This window comes from Momordica charantia (assembly GCF_013281855.1).
Source record: "Momordica charantia cultivar OHB3-1 chromosome 10 unlocalized genomic scaffold, Mcharantia_2.0 BLBB01000010.1, whole genome shotgun sequence".
Classification (NCBI taxonomy): domain Eukaryota; kingdom Viridiplantae; phylum Streptophyta; class Magnoliopsida; order Cucurbitales; family Cucurbitaceae; genus Momordica; species Momordica charantia.
Genome location: NW_028275158.1, coordinates 2,756,104 through 2,782,418, shown reverse-complemented (window position 1 = coordinate 2,782,418; position 26,315 = coordinate 2,756,104). Strand labels below are relative to the sequence as shown.

At 32.6% G+C, this 26,315-nt stretch overlaps 3 protein-coding genes across 5 annotated transcripts; 2 read left to right on the top strand and 1 right to left on the bottom strand.

The window, feature by feature from the left end:
- Positions 1 to 658: 658 nt before the first annotated feature.
- LOC111017715 (cyclin-D2-1) lies at positions 659 to 3,391 on the top strand. Of its 2 annotated transcripts, none has more exons than XM_088117880.1 (5): positions 659 to 1,179; positions 1,273 to 1,359; positions 1,445 to 1,787; positions 1,863 to 1,981; positions 2,641 to 3,391. In XM_088117880.1, exons 1-5 carry the CDS (start codon positions 958 to 960, stop codon positions 2,878 to 2,880), a joined length of 1,011 nt encoding a protein of 336 aa, XP_087974006.1. In that variant the 5' UTR covers positions 659 to 957; the 3' UTR covers positions 2,881 to 3,391. The 2 variants fall into 2 exon arrangements, with proteins under 2 accessions (XP_087974006.1, XP_022149248.2); XM_022293556.2 differs by having other exon boundaries at positions 670 to 1,179; positions 1,460 to 1,787.
- A 15,923-nt stretch (positions 3,392 to 19,314) lies between these two features.
- Positions 19,315 to 21,186, top strand: LOC111017634 (protein SOB FIVE-LIKE 5). The gene is made up of 4 exons (XM_022293449.2): positions 19,315 to 20,380; positions 20,486 to 20,551; positions 20,706 to 20,779; positions 20,873 to 21,186. Exons 1-4 carry the CDS (start codon positions 19,985 to 19,987, stop codon positions 20,904 to 20,906), a joined length of 570 nt encoding a protein of 189 aa, XP_022149141.2. The 5' UTR covers positions 19,315 to 19,984; the 3' UTR covers positions 20,907 to 21,186.
- Positions 21,187 to 23,963: 2,777 nt separating this feature from the next.
- LOC111017632 (uncharacterized) lies at positions 23,964 to 25,624 on the bottom strand. 2 transcript variants are annotated; one of them, XM_088119194.1, is made up of 2 exons: positions 25,385 to 25,624; positions 23,964 to 24,442 (listed from the first exon to the last, which is right to left on the bottom strand). In XM_088119194.1, exon 1 carries the CDS (start codon positions 25,622 to 25,624, stop codon positions 25,430 to 25,432), a length of 195 nt encoding a protein of 64 aa, XP_087975320.1. In that variant the 3' UTR covers positions 23,964 to 24,442; positions 25,385 to 25,429. The 2 variants fall into 2 exon arrangements, with proteins under 2 accessions (XP_087975320.1, XP_022149140.1); XM_022293448.2 differs by lacking the exon at positions 23,964 to 24,442 and adding an exon at positions 25,167 to 25,294.
- Positions 25,625 to 26,315: the final 691 nt, after the last annotated feature.

The following is a 26,315-nucleotide window of genomic DNA, read 5'->3' as shown; positions in this document are numbered from 1 at the left end:
ATGAACCATATCGATTCACAAAATAAAAAAAATAAAAAAATATAGGGGCTTATTTCTCGGTCCTTTCTAAACTTCTAAGCTAGTTTTATTTTCATCTTTATACTTTCAAATATTCTATTTTGATATACAAACTTGCATAAATACTCGTTTTGGTCCTTATCATTAAAAGAATGTTGTCATGCATTTAGAAGTCCTAAACAACATTTATTTTAAAATTTAATATCAATCTGGATACATGCAATTTAAAACACAAGTTCATCTAACAAGTAACAATACACAATTTCTGTTAAAAATACATTAAAAAACAGAGGTAAGGGCTAAAAATTAAACTTTGTAATATATTTAAATTAATTAGAAATAAGAAAGTGGTATTATATACAATTTTGCTATGACAAAGTTGGTGATTATGATTATAGAAAATTTCTATAAACAACATGAAAAATAACATTTTTATTCACCTTAATTTTACTCAAATTGGTTTTTATTCCGATTTTTAGTAAATAAATGAGGCCTTTAATTTTATTTTTTTACACTTTAATTAATTAAGCAGGGAAATTAAATTTTTTTTAAAATTTAAAAAGGGCACAATCCAGTGTGGTGATGTAGTATGGGGCTAGTTAGAATCCACGAATAATAAATTGACAACTCAGCTACTCTAAACTTCTTGACCCTTACCAAAAAGCTTCCCCACAAATACTCTCACTGTCTCACTCTCACTGTCTCACTCTCACACTCACTCACCACTTCACAAAATAATAAAAAATAAATAAAATAAGAGAGAGAAAAATTTGTAGAGAGAGAAACTCAGTCACTGTGAGAGAGCGGTGAGTGCAGATTATTGACTATGTTCCATCCGAACCCATAAAGCTATGGCCATCTCCCATTGCCGATACATCTTCCTCCTACTTTCCAATGCCGCCGCCGCCGTTTCCTCTCCGGTGATCTCTCCCGTCATCAATGTCTCCCTCTCCTGATCATTCCGCCGCTTCTACTTCCTCCTCCGCCGCCGATTTCTTCTGTTCCTCCGCTACCGTCTCGCCGATCTCCGATGAGTCCGCCATTTCCAGGCTTCTTCAATCGGAGTCCGACCACATGCCTCGCCGTGACTATGTTCGCCGGTGCCGGGACCGGTCGATCGACGTCACCGCTCGCCAAGACTCCATCAACTGGATCTTGAAGGTAGGTCGCTGCCGTTTTACATCGGCGGCGTCCGATTTAGCGCCTCGGCGCTCTTGGCATTGTTCTCTGTTATGAGCGTTTATGGTTTTGCAGGTGCACGAGCACTACAATTTTAAACCGATTACTGCTGTCCTCTCCGTCAATTACTTCGATCGCTTTCTCTCCTCGAATTTTCTTCCGGTAATGGCTTTCTCTCGATTTTCCCCTCGTTGATTTCGTCGATTCTCCAATCAATTAATCGGAATTCTGTTGCTGACGATTTTAGGGCTTTTTTTCGCAGCGACCGAATGGATGGCCGTTTCAGCTTCTATCGGTGGCGTGCTTGTCATTAGCGGCAAAAATGGAAGAACCTCAGGTCCCACTGCTTTTGGACCTCCAAATTTTCGAACCGAAATACGTTTTCGAGCCCAAAACGGTTCAGAGAATGGAGCTTTGGATCATGTCTAATCTCAATTGGAGATTACGCGCCGTCACGCCGTTCGATTTCCTCCACCACTTCATCTCCAACCTTCTTTCTTCTTCCGCCACCGCCACCGGCGATGGAGACGGGGAAGACTCTCATCGCCTCTTCTCTGCTTCTTCCGATCTAATTCTCAGCACCACCCGAGGTACCTTCGATTAATCCCGAATCGATACTGTTACCATAAATCGCTTTATTTTTCTTAATTTAAAATGATTTTCAGTGATCGATTTCTTGGGGCTTCCGCCATCCGCCATCGCTGCCGCCGCCGTTCTCTGCGCTGCTGGCGAGAGGTTCGATTCTCCGGCGGTTTGTAGCCATTTCCTGGCAGCGAACAGAGTCGTAAGTATTAATTCAATAACTCCGTGTGTTTAAAAAATAATTCATAATTCTATAGCGGTCAAATATATAAATATGAAGTCTTTTTTTATAATGTTATTTTTGGTTAACTATAAAACTTCATATAGGAAATTGGATTGGTTGATTATTCTATTCCATTTGAATCCACCTTTGGAATTGTGTTAAAATGCTTTAACAATTTGAACTTTATTTATATTGGCAACCAAGTTGATTATAATACTTGGTACCATGTTAATTCTAATTTAACCTTAAATGATTTTGAAAGTTTAAATTTAACTATTTTTCAGTCTATAATTTTAAAAATTTTAATTTAGATCTCACGCATTCTCCTTAAGTCACCTTTTACATACTAAAAAACTTATTAAATTTCTCTTATTTTTTATACTCAGTTTTAAGTTACAACAGAGGTACGTAACAAAATAAATTAGTAATTAAAGATGATATGTGAGATTTATCGAAATATAGGAACTAAATTGAAATTTTTAAAATTATGGAAATAAAATTGTAATTAAATGTAAACTATAAAAAATAAAAACCTCAAATTCGTAAATTCAAACCATTCATTTCTCTTGGTGCAAGAAACGTTGGGTTAAAATATTTCTGCTGTCAAAAGTTAAATAAAAACTTTTTTTTGGGAATAGGAAATGGTGAGAAGCTGTCACCAACTAATGGAGGAGTATGTGATCGACACGTGTCCGGCAGCGCTCCGAAAACAGCGGAGTGGTGAAGCCGAGCAGCCGGCGCCGCCGAGTCCAGTCGGCGTTCTCGACGCGGCTGCATGCGGTAGCTGTGACAACACCGGCTCTACGAGCCACGAAGCCGCCGCCGAGCCTCCTACGAAGCGGCTGCGGTCCTCTGCGCCGGATGTACAGGAGCAGTAGATAAGACCTACTTCGTGTCATTTTGTTAGAGGAAGAGAGAAAAAGAGCTTTTTTTATTTTCCCAAATCAGCGGTGGTTCTCTGTTTCTCTCTTTTTCTTTGGTCGCCATTCTCTTTGTCGTTGACCATTAAAATGAACGGTTGGGATTGCATGGAGGATGATCTCAAGAAAACAAGAGGGGAAATTTTTGCTGTCTTTTTTATTTGGTTATTTATTTATCCAAAAAAATTATAAAAAATACCATATTTATAAATTTTGGGTCTTTCGGGGGGTAAATGGGGAAATAATGAGGTTTAAGTAATGATGGGGAAAAAAAGTCAATAATTTATCAATTATTCGAAGCTGTGAGTGAGAGTATCATCCCCATGCATGAAGAACCACTGGATTGTATATTTATGAAGAGGCTCTTCATGAGCCATCTTCACTTTATGAAATGACTATTTTACCCTTCACTTTTTTATTGGTCCACGTGGAGGGGTGTGGATTCAATCAATGAGAATGGTCATTTTCATTTTTTTCCTCTAAAATTATTTATTTTGGTTTCATTCATAATTCCCGACTTTTACAATTACATAAAAAAAATTGTTTTTTTTAATGCCGACAAATTTTTGTAATGGTATTCAATAATAATGTGGAGGTCCTTTTTTATTTTTTATTTTTGAAGAGTAATGTGGAGATTTTTTTTTTTTTTTGAAGCTATAAGGTGGGGGATCTTTGATATTGATGAGATATTTGATGGAATTTTGATAATTAAAGGTATGGATTTAAACAAATAATTTGAGGGTACTAGAAACAGACATTTTCCCGAACTTGCCTTCGCATGAATTGAATAAAATTGTATTTATTATCAAATCTATTGAATTGACATAATCAAAAGAAATAATGATTATATTTGACAATCTATGCTATTACAACATTAAAGTTTATTACTACATTTTAGATTTATAATTTATCAAGGGTTTGAAATCTCACCATTTTAATAAACGCCAATACAAGTTTAATTTGAAGAAAAATGTGAAGGGAATTGACTCTCAATGCAAAAGCATGTTACTCAAAATATAAGAGCCTGGTCAAAATGGTCAATAATTTTACCCTTTTGATTCGAATCTAAAATTCTTACTCACCTACGTAGGACACTCTCTAACAACTATTTTAAAAAGTCTCATTTAGCAATCAAGTATAAATTGATCATTAAATTCGGTGTAAAATTGGGGAACGAAATACAATTACTATATAAATCAATAGTCTTTAACATGTGTTAGGAAATGAAATTTTACACATGCTATTGGTTCATTTTAATCGCTGTATTTTTAAAATATTTATTTTGATCCATTAATTTTATTTTTAATCATATTTTCTCAATCATAATTTTATCACAATACAAAATCAATACATTTCTTAAAATGTAAAATATAAAATGTAAATTTTTTGTTAAAATTTTAGAAGGAATGACATTTATCAATTTCTAAAAATACATGGATGAAAATGAACATTTTCAAATTACGAAAACTAAAATAAACCAAAATTTAAAATACAAGCATCATAACAAACGTTTGCACACAAGAATTAAAATGAAATGATGACGAAAATAATATTTTAAGCCAAATAAAACGATGGGATGACGTAGGAGTTGCGTGAGGAGCCACGTAAGCGGAAAGTTGGAGGATTTTGGAGGGAGCGTGGGAGACAGAGCGGATTGTCGAATCAGAAGCGTCCAGGTGTCAGCAGATACGGGGAAAAGAAAATATAAAAAGGAAAATAAAAATTTAAAAAGGGGGGGAGCGGGCGGGCTTTTGAGGCAAAGATTTGATTTGATGGGGTCGGAGGCACGACATGTCACATCAATTGGGCTTTCGTACTGGAACGACAACAAGAAAACCTAAAAAGACCCCTCTGTTTCTGTCGTTCCATCCCTTTACGCCAACACTAGTACTTGCAATTTACACCTATTTTCAATTTTCATCTCCATAATTTTGTAACTTCCGATTTAATTTCTATACCACTTCACTTTTTGTTAGTACGAACTCGCACCTTCGTAGTTAGAGATTGATTTCAATATAGTTGAATTAAGTTCACGTTGACACTACGTTGTAATTTCACAAAATTGCTGATTGTATCACAAAATATCACGAAATTAACGTATCAAATACATGATATATTATTTTAAAATGTATGTGGCAGGACGTTGATGTTGGTTTTAGAGTTTGGACCGATTGTTGGTTCGATTTTGTTTAGTTTCTTATTAATATGTTATTCTTATTGGTTCGGATTCAATTTTGGATCTAATATCGAATCGTTTACGCTTCTATTTAATATCTAACTGATTGTATTAGTTAATTACATTTAAACTTAGGATGGAATAAAAATAGATAAAGTTTTATTAGTCTCGTGGGTGGGAAAAACACAATGACCAACTTTATAATTTCATCTTATTTTAAATGTTACTCCTTTTTACCTTTTAAATAAGTTTAAAATATGTTTGTATCTTGGTCAAATATCTATTTTAGTTTTTGAGATGTTTTTAAATAAACACTTTGTTATTATCATTATTATTTTGTCAATTGCTTACTAGATTGGTGACATGATTTTAAATTTGTGTATCAGCATTTTTAGGATCAGTTGCAGATGTAGTTAATGGTAGATATAACAAAAAGAGACCCATCAAAACCAAATTAATGGAAAATAGTGGTCTTCTGAAAATGAAAAAGAAAAACACACTAATATACTGTATCAATTGTTTTTTAGTGCAAGGAGTAATTGAACTTCTAACCTCTAGAAAAGGAGCAAGATTCAAAGCTATGTTATTCATGTTGGCAAGTATATCAATTATATTAATGAGGTATATTATTGATATATTTAGTATGACTGATATACAAAATGTATATCAATTATTAATTCATATTAGTTAAATTAACGAAAATAAATTAAAATTGAAAATAAATTGTCTAAAATAAACCGTTTGAAATTACAAGAGTCAAAATAAATCAAAGTTGAAAATAATATATGAAAGTGTTTTTTTTAACGGTCTAATTCCAATTGTGATGCAAATTTCTTTGAATAGAAAAAATTAGGGAATTATGTTGGATTAAATTTGGGAGAAAGAGAGAGAATAGGAAATGCCCAGGAAACCCCCATGATAGTCTCCTTTCTGATCCCCATGGTCCAAACAATCGACGGCTGGGATTCATTTGATCAGGTCAACATGGGCCCCACTTTCCAGCCTGTATGGAAAAAAAGGGTTTCACTGCAGGGACTGTGTGAGGGACACAACAGCTTGCATTTGTTTCCTTGTGACTTGTGATGAGATTTTTAACTTCTGAGAATCATTAATGCTATGCATATTGAAAACACCATTCCAAAATTAAATATCCCTAAAAAAACGCGTAAAAAAAAAAAATATTTCGACGCGAATCCAAACATAGTTTAGTAGATAAGATATCTACTGTGTAATTTTAAAAGTTGATGATTCGATCTCATACCTTCACAATTTCAAAGTTAATTAGTCCCTAAGATGATGTGGTAACGAGGATCTTGAGCCTTGTGGTATAACCTACCATGATGTCTCGGATTGCGCTTACAATGTTGCTTAGCTCAAACAACAAGTCTAGTTATAGCGATCCAAAACGTAAGTCACAGGCATCGATTCCCAAAAAAGAAAAAGTTAATTCGACTATAGTATCGACCCGTAAAAGTTCATGATTAGATTAAAAATGTTAGAGATCTTATTTGTTAAGTTACATTTTTAACTACTAGTATGATTTTATTTAGATTTCTTATATTTTAAAAAGTTCCATTACTGATCTCATTATTATAATTGGATAAAAGTTTTATCTGATTTCTTCAAAATTAGTGATAGTAATAGATATGACTGGTTAGAATCCCATCAAACCAAGGGAGAATCAAACATATTGGATCTGATGATGATATTGTTAATCAAGTAAAAAATTCAACAACTCCCATCGAAACGAAAACAACAAAGTTTTTTTTAAGAAAGAAAGAAGGGTTTCATAGCATTTGGTTTAAAGATGAAGCGATGGTAAGCAATTGGAGAGAAGAAGAAAAACGATCAAGGAAAAGAAAAGTTAGGGTTTCACTGCTACATAGCGAGAGAAAAGATGGCTACGACTTTCACCAAGATAAAGAGGGTGACATATGAATTTTCATGCGGATGCTTTCAAAAATTTGGGATGACGGCTAAATTTTCTTTTTTATTTATTATTTCACAGCTTGTTTTCTAAAAGACTATAATAAAAAGCTATAAAAAGTGATATTTCTTGTAGTGCTAATCTCATTTTGAAATATGATTGGTCTCCACACTTCGTGTTACTATTTAATAAAAATCAATATCCTAACGTGAGTGTCCAATTTTTAGCTCACTAAAAAAATTCACATCATTAAAATTTCATCGATTGTATCTCCAAATAACATACAATATTTAATTTTTGCTATACTTATTATGCTTCAATAAAAAAAATAAAATACCGACAATAAAATTTTATAAAAGTATCGAGATCAAAATTTGAAATTAAGATTATTAAAAGGATTTAAAAAGTAAATTTTTAGCAAAAAGACAAAAGTAGAATTTTACCTTTGAAAAATGTTCTGTTATTTGTTCTTCCCTCTTGAAAAAAAAAAAGACATTTTTCTATAAACATGGTACACGCGACATCACATCACTTTAATTTTTTATTTTTTATTTTTAACCATTTTAGAAGTGGTTTGAACTTTGAACCTAGAAGAAGAAGGAAAAAAGGAAAAAAAAAAAAAAAAGTGCGTGAGGCTCATGGTTTAGCACCGCATTTTTCTCATATTGTCATCCAATCAAACTAACTTTTATATATATATATATATATATATAGCCTACACCTTAATAAATAAAAATAAAATAAAAATTCAACCAAACAAAATTCAAATCATATCATCATAATTTAGGGTACAAAGTTTGCACGATTTCTAATTTAGACGATCTATACTTGTTTGCTTATACTTTTTCTATTGAAACAATTTATTTGGACTATATATATATATATGTTCATATTGTGTTTGAGAGTGATGGTAGAATAAGTGATTTTGAAAAAAAAAATTTAAATATAATTGATTTTTCAAAATTATTATCCAAGTGATATCTTAAAAATCAATTTAAAATGATTTTAAACTTTCTTAAAATCAATTTTATAATTTATCAAACATGGTCAATAGAAAGAAAAATGATTTTGGCCAAAATCACTCTCAAGCATACCCTAAATTATTCTAAAGTGATTTTTGGTCGATCAATTTTAGGACAATAAACTTTGAGATGATTAGAAAAAAATGATCCTAGATCAATTTGATTACCATAAAAATAAAATTTATTTGTTAACCGAACAATCAAATTAAATAAATATATTGTTGGAAAACTTAATCAAAACATATTGAATACCAAAAGGGAAAAAATTAATAAAACAATAACTAAGGAAAACAAAATTTATACTAAGTTGGTGATGCCCGAGACATTAATTATTGGAAATCAATGTATTAGAAGAATATTTAAAATGTCAACTAAGCTAAAGTTTAGCTCAAAATTAATTGGTATCTGTCTTTGATTATTAGTTCATCAGTTCGAATCTCTCCAACCCCACTTAAATATTTGATCATCTTGAAACACTCGAATATCTTACGTACTCATAAATATAATCCGAACACGCTCAAGAAAGGAAAAAGGAAAAAAAAAAGAAGAAGAGAAAACTAAATTTTTTTATTTTGGCTTTATTTTTAGGCCTCGAGGAGAAAGCTTACAGTTTGAATATGCAAAACAAAGGATAAGACAAAGCAGCATTAAGAAGCACCAACCACCTACCCACCCACCATATCTCCCTTCCATCAATCATCTTTCTTTCTTTCTTTAAACTCACCAAATCTCCCACTTCCTTCCCACATGCCTCTCTCTCCCCACTAGATATTAAAGCTATGTCTCTCGATCGGTGCGAGGATTGTTCGAAAGACAATCAAAAGTTCTATATTGATTAAGGAAATGGAATCAAAGCGAACATTGTTTAGTGGCAAACCGAGAGGTTTTGAGTTCGATTCTCCACTTAAAAAAATGGAAAAGATTTTGAGTGTATAAGTTAGGGACAATATCTCTTTATAAATTGAACATTGATTATTAGATATCCAATATAAGAATTAAATTAATCCTTATAGGTTGAGTGGTGATTTATTCATCCTTAACATGGGTGATACGAAAGCAAAATCACGAGAGAATTTATACCCAATATTATATATCAATGGAAGAGGTCATAGACACACATATATGGGTGTAATATATATGAGTTTTGAATATAAATTCTTCAATTGGATATATTTATAGTATATGATAATTTATTGAACTAGTTTAATCATAAATTAGGAATTTGTAGCGGTGGCCATGGCCACTACAAAATCCACCCATCTACGAAAATTACTATATGGATTGCTAAAGTAAAACTCAAGTGTTGTAAAATCCATTAATAGTTGGATTTAATTGCAATAATTTGATGGGGAGAGTTTGAGAGGGACGAGTAATAACTCAAATTGACAAGGGTATAAATATATTAAACCCATATTAGGCATTTTTTTTCTTTTTATATATACATTATTTGATAAAGGAACAATATTTATTTCATTAAAAACTGAAAAAGTAGTAGGTTTTTCAAAAAATATATATGTAATATCAATTTGGAGATGGTTAAGTCATGATCGTAAGAAATTTGGATTTATTATAAAATTTTTAATCGTGTTAAAAACTAAAAAAGATGAGTTAATTGAAACTTAATGTAATATTTTTAGTTGGTAAGTGTTATATTCGGGTAAAATTTAGATTATAATATGAAAATGCATAGGCCAACTTAACTTTATGCAACTCTGTTGAATAAGCGAATATAGTCTAAAATAGAATAAATTTATATACTAAGTTTGTATTTTTGACTTCGATTTACCTATTTGAATTAGCATAGCAACTATATATTATTGGGTGTTTAAAAAAAGTTGGGAAAAGAAAAGAAAAGAAGGACAGCTAAATTGGAAAACACAATTATTTATTTTCAATACTAATAAACAAACTGAAAAATAGAAAAGGCCAAACTTGTCTATAAGAGGAACTTCTTTTTTTCTTCAAAAAAGAAAAAGAAAACAAACTTCTCTCTCCTTTTGTCTTTTGTAATCTTTATATATAATATGAATCCTTCTCTTTTTAATAAGATTGAAAAATTATTGAAATGTTTTTTTTTTAAGATTATCATCAGTGGAAGGAAGTTTAATGATTATTGAATACTATATTTATAAAACAACGAAACAAGCTAGAATTTATATAAGTATATTATCAAACTATGCTATTTTTAATTCGGCGAAGGTGTATATTTTCGATCAAAGTTTGAATTCTCACTCCTTATACTAATGTACTAAAAAAAAAATTCAAAGACCCGACTCATTTGACAAACAAATTTCGAAAAAAGAAAAGAAAAACATCAAGACATAAAAATGTGTCTATTAAAAACAGGTGTATTAACCAATTGAGTTATGGTCAGGTTGACATCTATTGAATGTGTTAATTGTGTTAAACAATCGATTAACTAAAACCATAGAAATTCTAAGGAACAATTTGGTTGCATTTAAAAAAATAATAATAAATTCATAGTTAGTAGTTTTTTGGTGTAAAATTTTCATTAAAAGAAATTGACTTTCAAGGTAAGTCTGCTTTTAAAAAAGTAAAATAAATCAAGCCTAAGTTATGTTGTAGAAATAATAGTAAATAATTGAATATTTTCATAAATAGCTGCAAATTACTTTTACAAGTATAAACACCCAATTATTATTGAATTCTATACGATTGAAATAATGTTCCAACAATTATTGAATTGTATTAAAAATTTGAACTATTCGAACAAAAACTTCACATCAAATACCTCGTTGTATATATTGGTGAAGTATACAAACTATTTGTTGTTAGATTAATATTTTCCATCTTAAAATCATGGGACTATTTTCCAATATTATTATTTTTTAAAATTATTTTAAAAATATATTTTATTTTAAACTTATTTCATTGCCACGTAGTGAAGTTATTTTTAGTTTAACAAATAAAAACTGCCATATTAAAAAAGTTCAAAATAAATATATTTCAAAAATAAGCTTAAAAAATATAAAAAAAAGGTCCTGAAATCATGCGGGGACTAGAATTCCAATGAAAACTTGATTTTGAATCTAATTTTTTTAAATTCAAAATATTAAATGAATTGGTTTATTGTTAATAAATGTAACTGATCTTGCTATCTTGTCAACATGCTAAGCAATTTATCTCAACCAAAAGGTCGTGAGATCAAATTTCTTATCCCACGTATTATCGGATTCAAAATCCAGTTTGACACCTCTTTATCCCGACATTCTCATGCGACCTGGTCATGGCACCATTTTGTTCTAAACTACTTGGAAGAGCGTAGACTATCCCTAAAGACCAACACGAATCCTTCCAGCACCTTGTTGGTCTAGGTAGTGATTATCACTTCCATAGTCTCAAGATTCCTCTCATTCAAATGTACCCCTCCTCTTAAGTCGGACGTTACATCTTAAGATTGGACATAGATTCTCTTAACAAGCAACAATGTAGGAAATTCAAGTGTGAAATGTAATAATCGGTACTAACTCCAACTATACCATTATTATTACAATCAATTCAAAGAGAGTTTCAAACGTTAGTAGAATAGCTAGTGTTAGGATTACATCTATTGAAACACGTTATTACATCATTTGTCTTTAACATTAGTGTGCACGAGTTTGTTTTTGAATTCTACCAAATAAAGACATTATTTTTGCCCATCTAAACATTATTTAATGTATAAAATATCAATTATTCGATTATTTTATAATGGCAAATTCTAAAATAATGGTTTGAAAAAAAGTCAATTGCCGACAGGGTCATATGAAAAAGGTACAACGTTTTAATGGCCAATTTGTCACACATTTGAGACGCCCTTGCATTAAGGGAAAGGAGTACAAATTCAAACCAATATTTTGACCTCCAACATATCCAACCAAGAATTAAATTTTCTTTTGTACAATAAATTTCTCTTTTTCAAAGAAACTTTTTCTTTTTTAGTTAAACAATACCTGGAATAAAGATTTAAATTTCCAATATATTGAAGATATAACCTTAATTGATTGAGTTATATTCATGTTTGAAAAAAACTTTTCGTTATTGTAATTTTTCAGTGAGTGGACAATGTAATATGAGTAATCAATTATAATATCTTCTCAAAATTATGAGTTGAATGACTAGATTTTGAAACTTGGAGATAGTTGACTCTTAAATTTTGGTTAAAAAAAAGAAGCTTAGAGATCATTTTTTCCCTTAATTTTTGAGAACGAGATGGAATGAAATCTTAGTTTAAACTTTAGAGACTAAAAAGTGCAATTAAGAAAATTATCAAATAGAATCTCAATCTAGAATATTTAGGCAGTTAAACCATGACTTATTGGGTAGGATAAGTTTGAATTCCTGACATGTTTTTAACTAAAAAAAAGAAAAAATTGTTACTTAAAAAAAATCATTAGTGACAACTTTGTTTTTAAGAACAATATTATTACCAAATTGAGTAATTACATAGAAAATTGAACTCTAACCTAAGTAAGGTAATTAGTACTTTATCTATCGAGTTAGGTTCGGATTGGTTTATACAATTAGAATAGAAAGTTTGAAACTGGTCTTCAATTAATACTTTCATAATCAATTGTTATACCAAAAAAAACTTTCAAATCAATGGAATTGTTGCCAAAGAAAAAAAAAACTTTTATTATGTTATTTAAAAATAAAAGAGCAAATAATTGAAACTCAAAGAAAATTGGTAATTCTCATTGTCTAATTATTGGGGAGGAATAAATGTACAGTAATAGGTTAGGTTGGCTGTTGGGCAGTCTAGTGATGAAAATTGGAAAAACTGTCCACCATATTTATTACAATTTTTCGGACACTTCATGGGCTGGGCCCATTCTCCATCTTCCCAAGGTCAGCTTTTAGAATTTGGGCCATAATCTTAATGTATGGTCCAATGTATGGCCCAACTTATGAATTGGGCCCAAACTTTGCATTTAGTTAAGCATGGGCCAGTCATTTGGACTATGGATTGTACGGTCCAATTCAAAACTGGAGCCTAATTTTAGAAAGTATATAAAAAGAGAGAAAAAAAATACTCTTTAAAAATTAATATTGATTTGTGATTTTCCAAAAAGATGTATAAATTGAATGTTAAAGAATATTATTTTATTATAATAGAATTCTGGAGTCTAATCAATTTTTTTTTAAAGTCTGTAAAGAAAAGAGGCTTAAGCCCAAGAGTTACAAGGCCTTTGCGACAGCCTACAAATACCATATTGGTTTCTTCACTTTGTACTTGGTCTTTATTTTTCAACAATTAAACACTAAGATTTGTTCAGATTAGTAATTTTAAATTTTAATTATGTAAGTAAACAGAGAGTAAAAATAATCTCGAGTGATTTTTAGCATCTCATGTCAACAATATAATATAAAGTTCAACAACGTAATCAAAATTTTATAAAATTCACGAACTAAATAATTTAACGTTAAATCTCAAGTTTGGTTTAAAAATTCTAACCTTTTTTCTACTCAAAACTATTATAAACTCACAGAAAATCCGAGAAGAGATTTAAAAAAAAAAAGAAAAAGAAAAAAATTCCATCCTGAATTCTCACACGCGCCACTAACGTGCACGTGCAGAACCTAAAGATGGCGGGTCGGGTCGGGTCTAAAGATGCGGTGATTTGGTTTGTGGCTGACGAAGAACCGTGAACCGTCGGTGCAACGACGCCCTAGTACGACCGTCCGTACAACGTACACCTACAGCGAGTTACGCTACACGACAAAAATTGACTAGGATGATTTCTTTTCGCCAATTTGCAGTGGTCCCCACAGATCGACCATTTGCTTTTGTGACAGGTGTCCACCACCCATATCCTGCTGGCATTATTTTACAACCTGGTCCCCGTCCCCCATATCCCTCGTTCAAAAATTTAACCGCCTTTCTGCCCTTTTTTTTCCCTTCAATATTACAATTTAACAAAACCTAAATTTTATATTTAAAATTTTAAATATTGTTTTGGCCATAATTTTAATCTCTATTTAAAATTATTTGTTAACACAAATTCTATAACGGGGTAAAATATGACCTACCACCTAGAACGTTGTGGATGATCATCTCATGTGATATGTCTTCTTACCTTGGAAATAAGTAGTCCTACTTGAACAATTAAACAACTCGACCAAATGCATCTATATAACTTAGAACTGCACCAATGACTTGTGTTTAGGCCTATGTCGAAGTATCTCGAGAAAACTGTTTGTAATCGACTAAATATTCTGGCAACTATGTAACAGATCAGAGTCGTGAGACCTATTATTCAATTTCTATATAGCCAATCATTTCTATACGCATGTATGCAATCTGATTCCTTGTTTCGAGAGCTTCAAGTCGGATTCTTACTAATTTAAGAATTCGAGTGTTTGTAATCTTTTTGTATGTCTCTCCTCACATAGATCGATTCATATTTTGCATGTGCTCTCTTGAAAATCAGAATTGAATATAAACACAGCGAAATCCTTTAATACAAAGCTAGGACTATATGGTAAGAAATTGATTGAGTATAGTTTCCCGTTGAATTGTAATCTAAAACTGAGTTAAAAAGAAAATCAAAAGATCATAAAATAATCCCTTTTTAAAAATATAGAGATTAAAAATAAATATTTTAAAAATATAGAAATTAAGATAGAAAAAAATTAAAAATATATCAACTAAAATAGTGTTTAAATCAAAATTATATATGAGTTTTTTTTTCTAACTATTGTTTATTGAAACAATTAAAATCTGAGTTGTGAGCTCGTTGTTAACCTTTTTTTTTAATACTCTTTTAATTCAAGTATATCGAAATTAATCAATGAAATATAGAGACAATTAAAACTTTTAAAAGCATAGAGGTATAATTAACCTAAAAGACTATAAAAAGACTTTGTTGGTGAGGCATTTCTCTAGTTATTTCGTTTTTTTTCCTACTTTTTTAGAGAAATGTTTGTTTATTAATTATTTATTATATGTTTCTTCTTTTTTATTTTAATGAATTTTATGTAAATTTAGGAGAAAAAGTTAAATTTTTTTAGTTTTATTTGGTAAGATAAATTGGAGATATGGAAGTTTGAACCTCCAATCCCATTTTTAGACGTTATTTATCGTTAAGTTAAACTCATGTAGTATTAATTTTTTTTTTACTGGTAATATACTTAAAAGAAACATAAAAATAAGATAAAAATTGCGTCGAATAAATAGGAAATTTCTATAATTTTTTTAAATCTCGAGAAACCTTATTTTGTAAACCATATACGCTGATACATGACTCTCTCCCCCTCTTTAAACTGAACTTTGCTCCAACTTTGAAAATTTTCAATTATTCTCCTTTCTTTTCATATATCACCTGATTTTTCAATTTTGGAACAACTATATTGTAATTTTTAAAAATTCAATCTATGGTATATTTGGGTATAAAAAACTCAAATTTGTAACGTAAGATTCTATCACAACTTTCTTGAAAATGAAAACCAGAGAAAATAATATTTTTTTAGTATAATAAATTGGGGTATAAGAATTTGAACCTTCAACAAGAAAATGAATACTGCTGACCTATGCTTATATTGGCGAGAAAATAAGATTTAGAAATAGCTAAGGGCCGGGTGTTCAAAAAATCTGACAATTCGACGAACCCAAACCCAACCCGTTAAAAAGTTGGGTCAACCCAACCAAACCCGAATTTATGCATATATGTGTATTTTTTTTAATTACATATATATATGTATATATATAATAGTATCTTTTATCTTTAATGTCAAGAATCCATTTAATTCTAATCCTAGTAGGTTTTCATATTATATTCTCTCATTTTATATCTTAATATATCTCATATGTATATTTAGTTTTAATCCTAACTTATCGTCGCCACCATGATAATTAAAAACAAACAAAACCCATTCCAACCTGAAGATATTGGATTGGGTTGGGTTGGTCATCTAATTCAAACCCGACGATTCTATATATGGCCAACTCGAAAGTTAGGGTTGGTCCCAAAACCCCTTATAGCCGGGTCCAACCCAACCCGTCATCACCCCTAAAAACAGCTATTGAAATATACCTTATGTTTTTCCAAAAACTACCTTTTGTTGTTGAAGATAGTACAACTACCGGCTCATCAAATGATTGACTAATGATAATTGGACATTGATTAAGAAAAGAAGAAGAATAGAAGAAAATGAAAAAGAGAATGATGATATTGCAGTCAAAAATTGATGAATTATGTGCATTAAATTTATGCCTCCAACCCAATAATATCTCAAGACAATTCAAATAAGATGAGTGACATGTCCCACAAGATTTAAATGAAAGGTTTAAATTCAACCCCTCTTGCAATTGCATGAGCTTGTATCAATAATGAGGGATCCAAGAGAGAAAATTGCACATGGCCTCTATTAAAGTTGTTTATGCCAAAGTTTTTATTTATTTAAGCCCACTTTCTAATTTATAGCAATATGGTCTAATCTATGGCTAAGGCCTCTTGAATTCTTTTATGCCAAATTGCCTTTTAAAAGGCTTTGTTTTTCACATTACTATTCTAATGAATTCATATATGGATAAGTTTGGTGAGGGTAGTTGGCCACTTTTTGACCATATCACATGCAATTTATTTCCCTCAGATATTGTTTGATTTTTTATCAAGTTAATGTTCATGTGCCTTCTTGTAAATCAATCATTTGACACACAAAAAAAAAAAAAGACCCTTGATCTAATGTAATGCAACTTTCTCTTATGGGATGATGAAAATATATGAATAGCGATGTTAAAGGCTTAAATGGTTAGTCTATATAAGTATTGTTGATTTCTTATTCGTCACAATTTTTTATGGTTAGACGACGGGATCGCATGATAATTAAATGACAATATTGTCTTTATTTTGTTTGGAGAGATTTGAGAAAAACTTTCACATTCTATATGCTTAAATCGAATATGTGCGAACACAAACACGATAGCACTATTTCACTCCAGTGACCATCATTTCAAACTAGCATTTGAAGTTGGAACAAAATGTTTATGTTAGGCTAGACATATTATTCTTGCTCTACAAAGACTTCATCTTAGCTAGCTAGGGAGACTAGTTTTCACATGTCTTGATTCTTTCGTTGTTCTTCTTTTAAAGTTTTGTCACGATCATCGCAGTTACTTCACTCGTCACCCTATGAATATGAGCCTAACTTCATCCGCTAGCTAGTATTGAGAATTGAGCGAGATACACACTCTTCACATGCACGTATTAAAGTTTTACTTGTGTTTTTCCCTTACATTTGACATGACCACTCAACTTGATGTCTATTTAGTGGTCATGAAAAAAAATTAATGGTTTAACCGTGAAATCTAAATCTCTCTTTACTCGTTCAGTGATAAAAAAAATAAATAATTTTTATTAGAAAAAAGGAAATCCAAATTTGGGTATGACAAAAAGAATAGTATGGCATATAGACAATGACGTAGGAAAAGAAAAACATTGGAATTAGGACCCATGTTTCACAAGTGAGAATTAATTAAAATAAGAGAATGGAAGAAAATAGGAAGAAGGGAAAATGAGGTTGAAAATCGTGTGCACGTGGGAGCATGTGTGTGAATATTTGGGGAATTCAGAAATGAAAAAAAAAATATGCACACGTGCCCACGTGTATGTGTGTGAGGTGAAGCGAGAGCGTATTTCTTGAAAAGGGTAGAAACGACTGTACTGTACACGTGTCTTCTCTCTCTTCTTTCATGGTTTTATATATATTTAGGGAGAGATTTGAGAATGTGACTGCATGTGAGATTCTTAGGAATGGAACACACACCTAGTCAACTTCACTTAGCCCCAACATAAAATAATTCTATGCTTGATCCTCTCTATATCCTACCATACCATATTTTGCTTTCGGGTATGTTCGGGAGTGCTTTTAGTTATGAAGTTTATGTTTTTGATGGGTTAGTAAAAACATTTACGGTCTTAAAATGTTTATGTGTCTAACTATAACTTTGAAGTATTTTTTAGATAGTTAGACAGTATTGATTTTCGAAGAAGTACTTTTAAGTTGAACATATTATCTGATGATGTAAGCTCCTACGTCAAATGCTCTGATGAATGTCTGCACACACAAAAGATCTATATCTACTAAGTACAACACACTTTGATGTATAAAGAAAATGATTAGAAAAGCAAAAAATGAGTTGCAAAATTTACTTCGCACCTCACGCCTCTTCGTAAGTTGGTTCGAGTGAATCAACTTGATTGGGTCTGGTTGGCCTCGGTCGGGTCGGGTCTTGTACGATCTAATGGTTTGACCATGGTCTGGTCCGGTCAAGTGGAGGGTTTAGAATATTTGTGAAAAATAGAGTTGCAAGATGTACTTCATGCTCTATGCCTTTCTTCAAGTTGATTCGATTGAATCGACTCAACTAGGTCTTGGCTCAACTTGGTCGAGTCAGGTCTTGTTTGCTCTGATGGTTTGATCGCGATCTGGTTTACTCGAGTGGTTCAACTTGGATGGTTCGATTCACGTTGCTTCTTGACCTCACTTCAGGTGAAATGGTAATCTCACCTACAATACATTATCTCCTTGCATTTCTTAATTATGCAAAAACACTTCCTCTCGCTAATTTCTTTATGCACACACTTCTTTTCACTAACCTCTCACTTCACACACATTTTCTCTATTTTGTGGATGTTCTTTTAAATGGATGAGACTACTCTTGTGAGCATTGATTTTTGTGACTAACCCACATGAATGTTCAGACTTGGTTGAACCATTATCCTCCACTTAACTAATTAACGTTCTCTCCCATACATCACAAATTTCAACCAAAAAAAATGTGGAAGTTAACACGAAGGAAGGTACAAATATCTTAATCACTTTTTATATCGTTCTTACATCTCATTCTCTTTCTTAATTGTATTAGATTGAATATCCTTATAACAAATATGAAGTACAAAGATTTGAACTAATACATTAGTTTCGATTGAAAGACGTCAAAGTGAATTCAACAATAAATGACATATACTTCAAATCAAATCAAGAGCACAATTATACTTTGGAGACAATATCCAACCAATTAAATTGGGTTGAAATCCGTTAATTTTAACTAAATACATTGGTAAAAGGATGATTAGTTTTGTATGGATCCGGCGTTAGATCAAAATTGGAATGAATTTAACCGGATCGAATCAATTCCCATCCCGAATTCCAATCCCAATTCCAACCCGGACCCGACGAAGAATTCGGCATTTCCCACTGCGAAATTTGGATTCCAATGAGAAAAGAAAAAAGAATTAAAAGTGGGGGAGATTTGATTTGTCTCGTACAGTAAAGAAAGCCAGCCAAATTCCAAATCCTTTCCATTTCAGTACACTAAAAACCAAAATAATCCCCTTTCCAGTTCCTCCCCCATTGAATTCTCAGACGAGTACCGCACGTTTCCAGATATCTTTTTAACCAAACCAACTTGATTAGACCAAACAGTATCACCTACTGAAGAGAAAAAAGAAGAAGAAGAAGAGAGAGAAGGGATAGGTTTCCAAATGTACTGTGGAAGGAGATATGGACGTGTACCTGGTTTTGGTTTAGGAGGGTACTAATGCCTCGCTGTCTTGCATGTGAAGAGGTTGTGGCTTTCTCTCTCTTTCTCTGTTATTTGCATCATCAACACTATAAACCCACCACACCCAACTGGCACTTCTTTTATAATTTTGATTCATTCATTCATTCATTTCACTCCCCCACCCCCACACCCATTCAACCCCAAGAGTCAGGACAAAACCCTGTTTTTTCTTTTGGGATTTCGGTTCAATTTTACTCGGCTTTGGTGAAAAACCTGAGATATATATAGATAGTGGAAAGGTTGTGGAAAGGTTCATCGCTCTGGGTTTTTTTGGTTCCATCCTGAACCCCCTGCCTCTGGTTTGTTTAATTTGGCCTGTTGCACACCACCTGTTTGATAATTTTCCTGAGAGGGAGAAGTATTTGGGGATTATGGATTTGTTGGGTTCTGAGTGTAGTAGTGGGTGTGAGTCTGGTTGGACTCTGTATTTGGAGCAGTCTTTTCTTTCACATGGCGGTTCTGATCGCATGGTTGGGGGAGAGGGTGGTTTCTGTGATGGATATTGGAAGGCTAAAGCTAGTGAAGAAGAAGAAGAGGAGGTTGAGGACCTTTCTATGGTTTCTGATGCTTCTTCTGGGCCTCCACATTTCATAGAAGACGACGCTTGCTCCCATGAAGAAGATGGCCATTTTTCTCGTGCTTCTAAGTCTGCCACATTGGGGAAGAGGAAGGGGAAGAAGCAGAAGATTAAAGAATATCAGTTCCATGAGCCTTCTTCTTCCTTCCTAGATGACACTGCTAGTTCTCCTGCTCTCAACTTCACTCCTGTAAGTTTGCGGAACAATCTCTTTTAGACCCTTTTTAGCTTTATCTACAATGATTATTCTGACCCAATTGGGAACTCACTAAAGTTGCTTCTTTCAAATCATCAGAATAATTTCACCAATCAAGCCTCAATGGACAGCTTCATGGACCTCTCTCAAACTAGTCATTTTGAGGTACTTAGTCCCTTCCTCTTTGGTTTTACTGGAACTCTCGCTTCTCTCTCTCTCTCTCTCTCTCTCTCTCTCTCTCTCTCTCTCTCTCTCTCTCTCTCTCTCTCTCTCATGACTAATGCATATTAATTGACATTGTTGGTTGCTGTTGATGCAGGAAAGATCAGCATTTACAGACCACTTTGGTTTCCTCCAATCTTCTCTATCAGGAAACAGAATGCAAAAGAACCAGTTAAGTTCTTGCCTGAATTTTAGGCACTAATGAATCACAATGAATTCCTTGGGATTTTAAAACTGATTGTTATTATTCTGCTTCTTAAACAGGTGGTTTGAAGGGAAAGGAATGGGGATGAGATGAGATGAGATGAGATAGTTGGCTTTATTTTGGAACACTTTTTTCTGAAGCTGCTAATGTAGTTTTGCTGCTCTCAAAAATGTGTGGGAGATTGTCCAATGTAGAGGGAAATGGATCTGAAGATATGGGTTTTGTTTTCCCTGCTTTCTCTTTCTTTCTTTCCTTTTTTTAACTGTCAATGCAATGGGAAACAACCTCAGTGCAAAAAGTTGGAAATGGGATTTTATTCTTTTGGAAATTCAATTTCTTGGTCAATGAACAGTGTCTCTGATTATTTGCTCAACTCCTTCAACATTGGCTACTCCCTCAACCATCCCCATCCATTTTGACCTTTGCTGTAGCTGCCAAACTTAAACAAAATTCTCATTCTTTAAAGGAAAAAAGATTAGTATATAATTGGCAGATAAGAATATACAATTATTACACGATGTTTGGTACGTAGGCTTGCTTATTAGACCACGAGTTAGTTGATTCTACGAGTTACATCGATGGCGGCAAAGGAAGGGACATAACTCAGCGGGAGAACTTTACCTTGACATAGCATAAATCAAGACATTTGAAACCCATAACTTTACAAATTATAAACCTACTAATTCACTATAGCTCATTTTCTTTCACAATCCAAGCAAAGCCAAGCTATTTTTTTTTTGAATCAGGCTGGTTTTAGAATTTTTGTGCCCAAAATTCATGGAAAATGATGTCCACAGAAAGGGCTTTGGAAATGGCCTACCTTCAAAGAAAGAGCAGAGCAGAGGAAATGGAAACCAGCAGAGCAGCAACTAGGCAGTTTTATGAACGAACTTTGTGAGAGATTTTCAATAGGAAACAACAAATCAGATTAGTTTTTCTGAACAAAACAGGACAAAAATGGAAAAGACCCACAAACTTTCATCCAAATGATGCCTAAAAGTTGAGATTTGATTAGGATTTGATTAGGTGGGATTTGATCAAGTCCGCAACAAAACTCAAAAGAAAATTTTGGTCCCAAAAAAGGACAAAAACCAGACCCTCCATAGCTTCACTAACCTTGATTATCCTAAATTCTCATTCCAACATAAAATTCAAATCAAATCCTGAAATGGGTAATGGCCATTCTGATAAATAAAAAAAAAAGAAAAAGAAAAAGAACTGTGAGAAAACTTTGAAGAATCTTCTGGTTGAAATCTTCCTGAAGAACATGCCTATTTTGTTAAACAATTGTCTCATTTTCAAGGATCCTCTCCCTGTTTCATTGATTAAATTATTTACATATAAAAAAAAAGAATTGAAACCTTTGCTTCACCCAAAACTGTCTGCCATGATTTGCTTTTATTATGTCATCCCCAAAAAATTGTACTGAATTTCCCTTCAGATTTGTTTAATTGATTCAGCAGAACAGAAAAATTGACAAAAGATATCAATAAAGAAACAGCAATTTGGGAATTTAGGATGTCAAAATTCTAATGCTGCCCACATGTCCCTTCTCAAATATTTTATTGCAGATTCATCTCTTCCTTGTAGAGAGACACACACACACACAGCAAATGAATAATATGCAAAAAAACAAAAAGTGCTTTGCCTCACAGCATTCCCTCAAAATGGATAGAAGTGCTTTTAAAGAGGTATGGGAAAACCAGGCCCTGCCTTCCCAACCACAGCCAAGACAAAAGGCTTCAATTCCCTTTGTAAACTTATTGGGAGGAGAAGATGAATTTTTCCCTTTCTCTTTTTCCATCTCCCATTGCCTCTTTTGCTTCAACTGTTCCCATTTCTTGTGACAAAATTAAACCCCTATGCATTTTCTCATGCCATGTGTCTCTTTATCTCAAACTTTGCTTCAACAGATTCACTCAACTTTGCATTTTCTAGCACCTTCGGGTGTTGGCATACTGGCAAGGGACTTGGGTGTCAACACCCAAGATCCAACTTCGAGTCCTCCTGTGCTCAAAAAAAAAAAAAAAAAACTTTGTATTTTTCTGAACTTTCAATATGTTTGAATTTTTTGTGTGGGTCTGCCTTTGCAACTTTCATAATTGAAAATTCTTTTGTCACTCTCTAATCTTTGAGACAAATTATTCTGTCTTTTGATGAAGTTGGAAGCTATCTCGAGACAAATAATTCTAATGGGTAATTAGTTGGGTTGAGTTGAAATACTTTTTGAATCCAATCCAATTAAATTTGTTTAAATCAAATGACTCTAATTAGCCAATATATCCATTGGAATCGAGTTGATTTGAGTAATTTAAATTTTTGTTTAAAATTTTATTAAAATTGTAATGAAAATGCTAATAACTTTAAGGATCCGTTGGTATCTCTATGCCGTATTTTGTTTTGTGAAATGTTTTACTCCAAGGACTTTGAAGAATTATCTTCCTTTATTAACTGGGAATGAAAAACATACTTTGAATTTTGTATTTGATAATATTTGGGTAAGGATTTTTTCTTTTACTTTTTATTTTTTTTTTAAATTTGGGATTATTGTTAAACATTTTATTGTAATACTTTTATTTTGAATTATTTTATTATTATTATTTTTTTGGGTAAAAATTTGGTGGATTTGGAGTTCAGCCCAGACCTCACCAAGTGTCTGTCTCGGCCCAATGCGCTATGGTGTGGTGGACTCTCCAAGTCTAAGGCCTACGTGTTCTTGGTCAACTTTGACTTTATATTTTTCTTTATCTCACTTTTCTTTTATATATATTTTTATTCATTTATTCACAACACTAAATGCCAAAGGGCCCAAATGCTAAGTCAAAGCTAACCAAATCAAATTCCTTTTGTTTTTATTTTAAAAATAAATAAAAGAAACCCATAAAGTTGAAAGATTTTATATGCATGGAGACCATTGACAAATTAAATATACGAAGTACCAAAGTAAGCTTTCAACTAATAAAATTAAAATTTAATTGTTCAAATGCCTTTATGGGGAAGGCCATGCTTGCGAAATTTCCCAAAGTCTTTCTTCTCCTTAAATAACCAAGGTTGCGGTTCAAACTAAAAGTTGCATTTAATTTGTTTTTCATTTTTTTAACAAATAAATAATATATATATATATATATATATATAAACACACCTCCAACATCCAAAATCAAATATAGCTCAGTAGTTAAGGCATCTGGTTTCCCCCTAGAGATTGAGAGGCACTCACACTCTCCCTAAAACTCAACCCGAAAGACATCAAAGGTTTGAACATAAAACTTAGGCATCATATCTTTGCTATTAATGGGGCTCGAACAAATTAAATCAAAGATTTGAACTAAAAGTGAACAATATCAAACGAGATATATGAGATCGATTATCCGATCTAGCATACCTCTTTCTTACTATGTCTAGATTAAGACACTTCATCCCATCTGCACATGGAGGGTCTCTTCTACCTTTCGTTAATCATTTTAACTTAGTAGATGCACATAGCCTTAGCCCACCGTTAACAACCTTAATCAGCTCGATGGAGAGGTTTCACTTTCCCTCAATTGTTATACAACATACTCTTCTTTCTTTCTTTCTTTTTTCCTTCCTTTTTCACTCCATCTCCAAAACTATCCTAGCAACCAAAAGAACTGAGAGCAGATTGAACAATTAGCCAACAACTTCATAAAACATAACACACAAAAAATGGTCAAATTATGGGCTATATTTTTAAATACACTCCTGTCCTTTATACACATGATAGATAGATATATCACAAAATTTCAACTGTAACATGAAAAAATGCTAGAGAATCATATATAATATAACCTAATAATTCAAAATACAATATAAAAAAACAAAGAAGCCTTATTATTTTGTAAAAATTGAATGGGACACGATTGACTTTTATAATATATAAGAATGCACAATCTGTTATTGACATTTGAAATGAAGAATTGATTGACGTAATTGTGTGGGCCGTCCAATGATCCCAATCCTTTGCCGTCCTATACGATCGGGCACGCAGTTTCATGCCAGTCGTTAATTGCACTTCAATTATGTGGGCCATTTTCTCTCGGAACCGTCACAGATTTGTTTTCCCCCAAACTATTCAAATTGATTTGATTCCTTTCACAGTTTTCAAATAGTTCGAACAGAGAAATTTAATCGCTCGCTTCAGAAAACTCTCCCACTTCATTAAATGAATCGATGTATTCGATCAAAGTCAAAACAACCTCTACTGTTTCTGTTCGATTCAGAATCAAAAGATTCGAATCGAAGTCTTCCATCTCGAGGAGTTGAAATTAATCGCAAACAGAGCAGTAGATCGAGATTGAGGCCGAGATTTGTAGAGGATAATGAGAGAGTTAGAAGGAAGAGAAGAAGAAACTCGGAATTCATATTCGTCAATCAATCCATAATTACAAGTTTAGTTCCAGACCTATTTATCCGAAACGGTTCCATATTAGAATAAATCCACGAGAAACTCAGAATCGGCAAGCCTACACGATCAATCCAAAACAAAACAAATCACAAAGCAGAAGTTTCCGCAATTGCAACTACGCGTAAATTACAGAGAGAGCGTTAAAAACCTGAGTGCGCTGTGCTGAAAAGAGAGAGTTGAGATCATACAGAGACTAAGAAATGGTACGCTTGCCAGGGCGATCGGCGACCTTCAAGGTCTTGTCGATCAACAGGCGAGCTTTGCGGCTACGGATCTCAACCTTGACGCTGGAGCTTTTATCCATCTTAACATATGGCTTCTTGGACTTCTTCAGTGCCTTCACCTTGGATTTTATGGATTCCACCAGATTGCCGAGCTGATTCGCCATTGAAAACGCTCAAAATCTCCGAATCGAAACAGAAAACTTGAAGAATTAGGGCTTCAAAGAGGGAAGAAGAGGATTTAATTCAGTTGAAGGATCGCTGAAATTGGATTGGTTTGGGGAATCTGTCAGTGGCAAAGAGCACTATAGAGAGAGCTTCCATATATAGCAGAAGAAGCCACGCACGCATGCAGTGTGCCATATTACTCAAAATTAATTAGCCTCGTTTTCGAGTAAATTACAGGTTTGCCCCCCACCGCCCACCGCCCAACGGGCATTGCGCCGGTTGCCGGTTGGTTGCTCGGATTCCTAATTTATAGGAAACGATGAATTTAGAACCAACGTGGATCAGCTTAATAGTTATTAAATTAAAAATCAAATTAGGTAATTTATAATTTTATAGAAAGTCAAATTATGGATACCTTGAGAGAGACAGAACTATTGTTATTAAATATATCGTTTTCTTTTTGGGAAGTTTCAAGTGAAAAAGTAATTTAATATTTGTTACATTCACGTGTGAGTAGAACCCAAATATTAGTAGATTCATCATCCAATGACCAATAAAAATAAGATAAAAATATTTTACCACTTGAGTTATGTTTGAGTCAACCTATAACTTCGTCTATAGCATGATAAATTGCATCTTATCTTTAATTTATTTTCTCACTTAGACCTTTAATCATTTGAAATTTTGAAA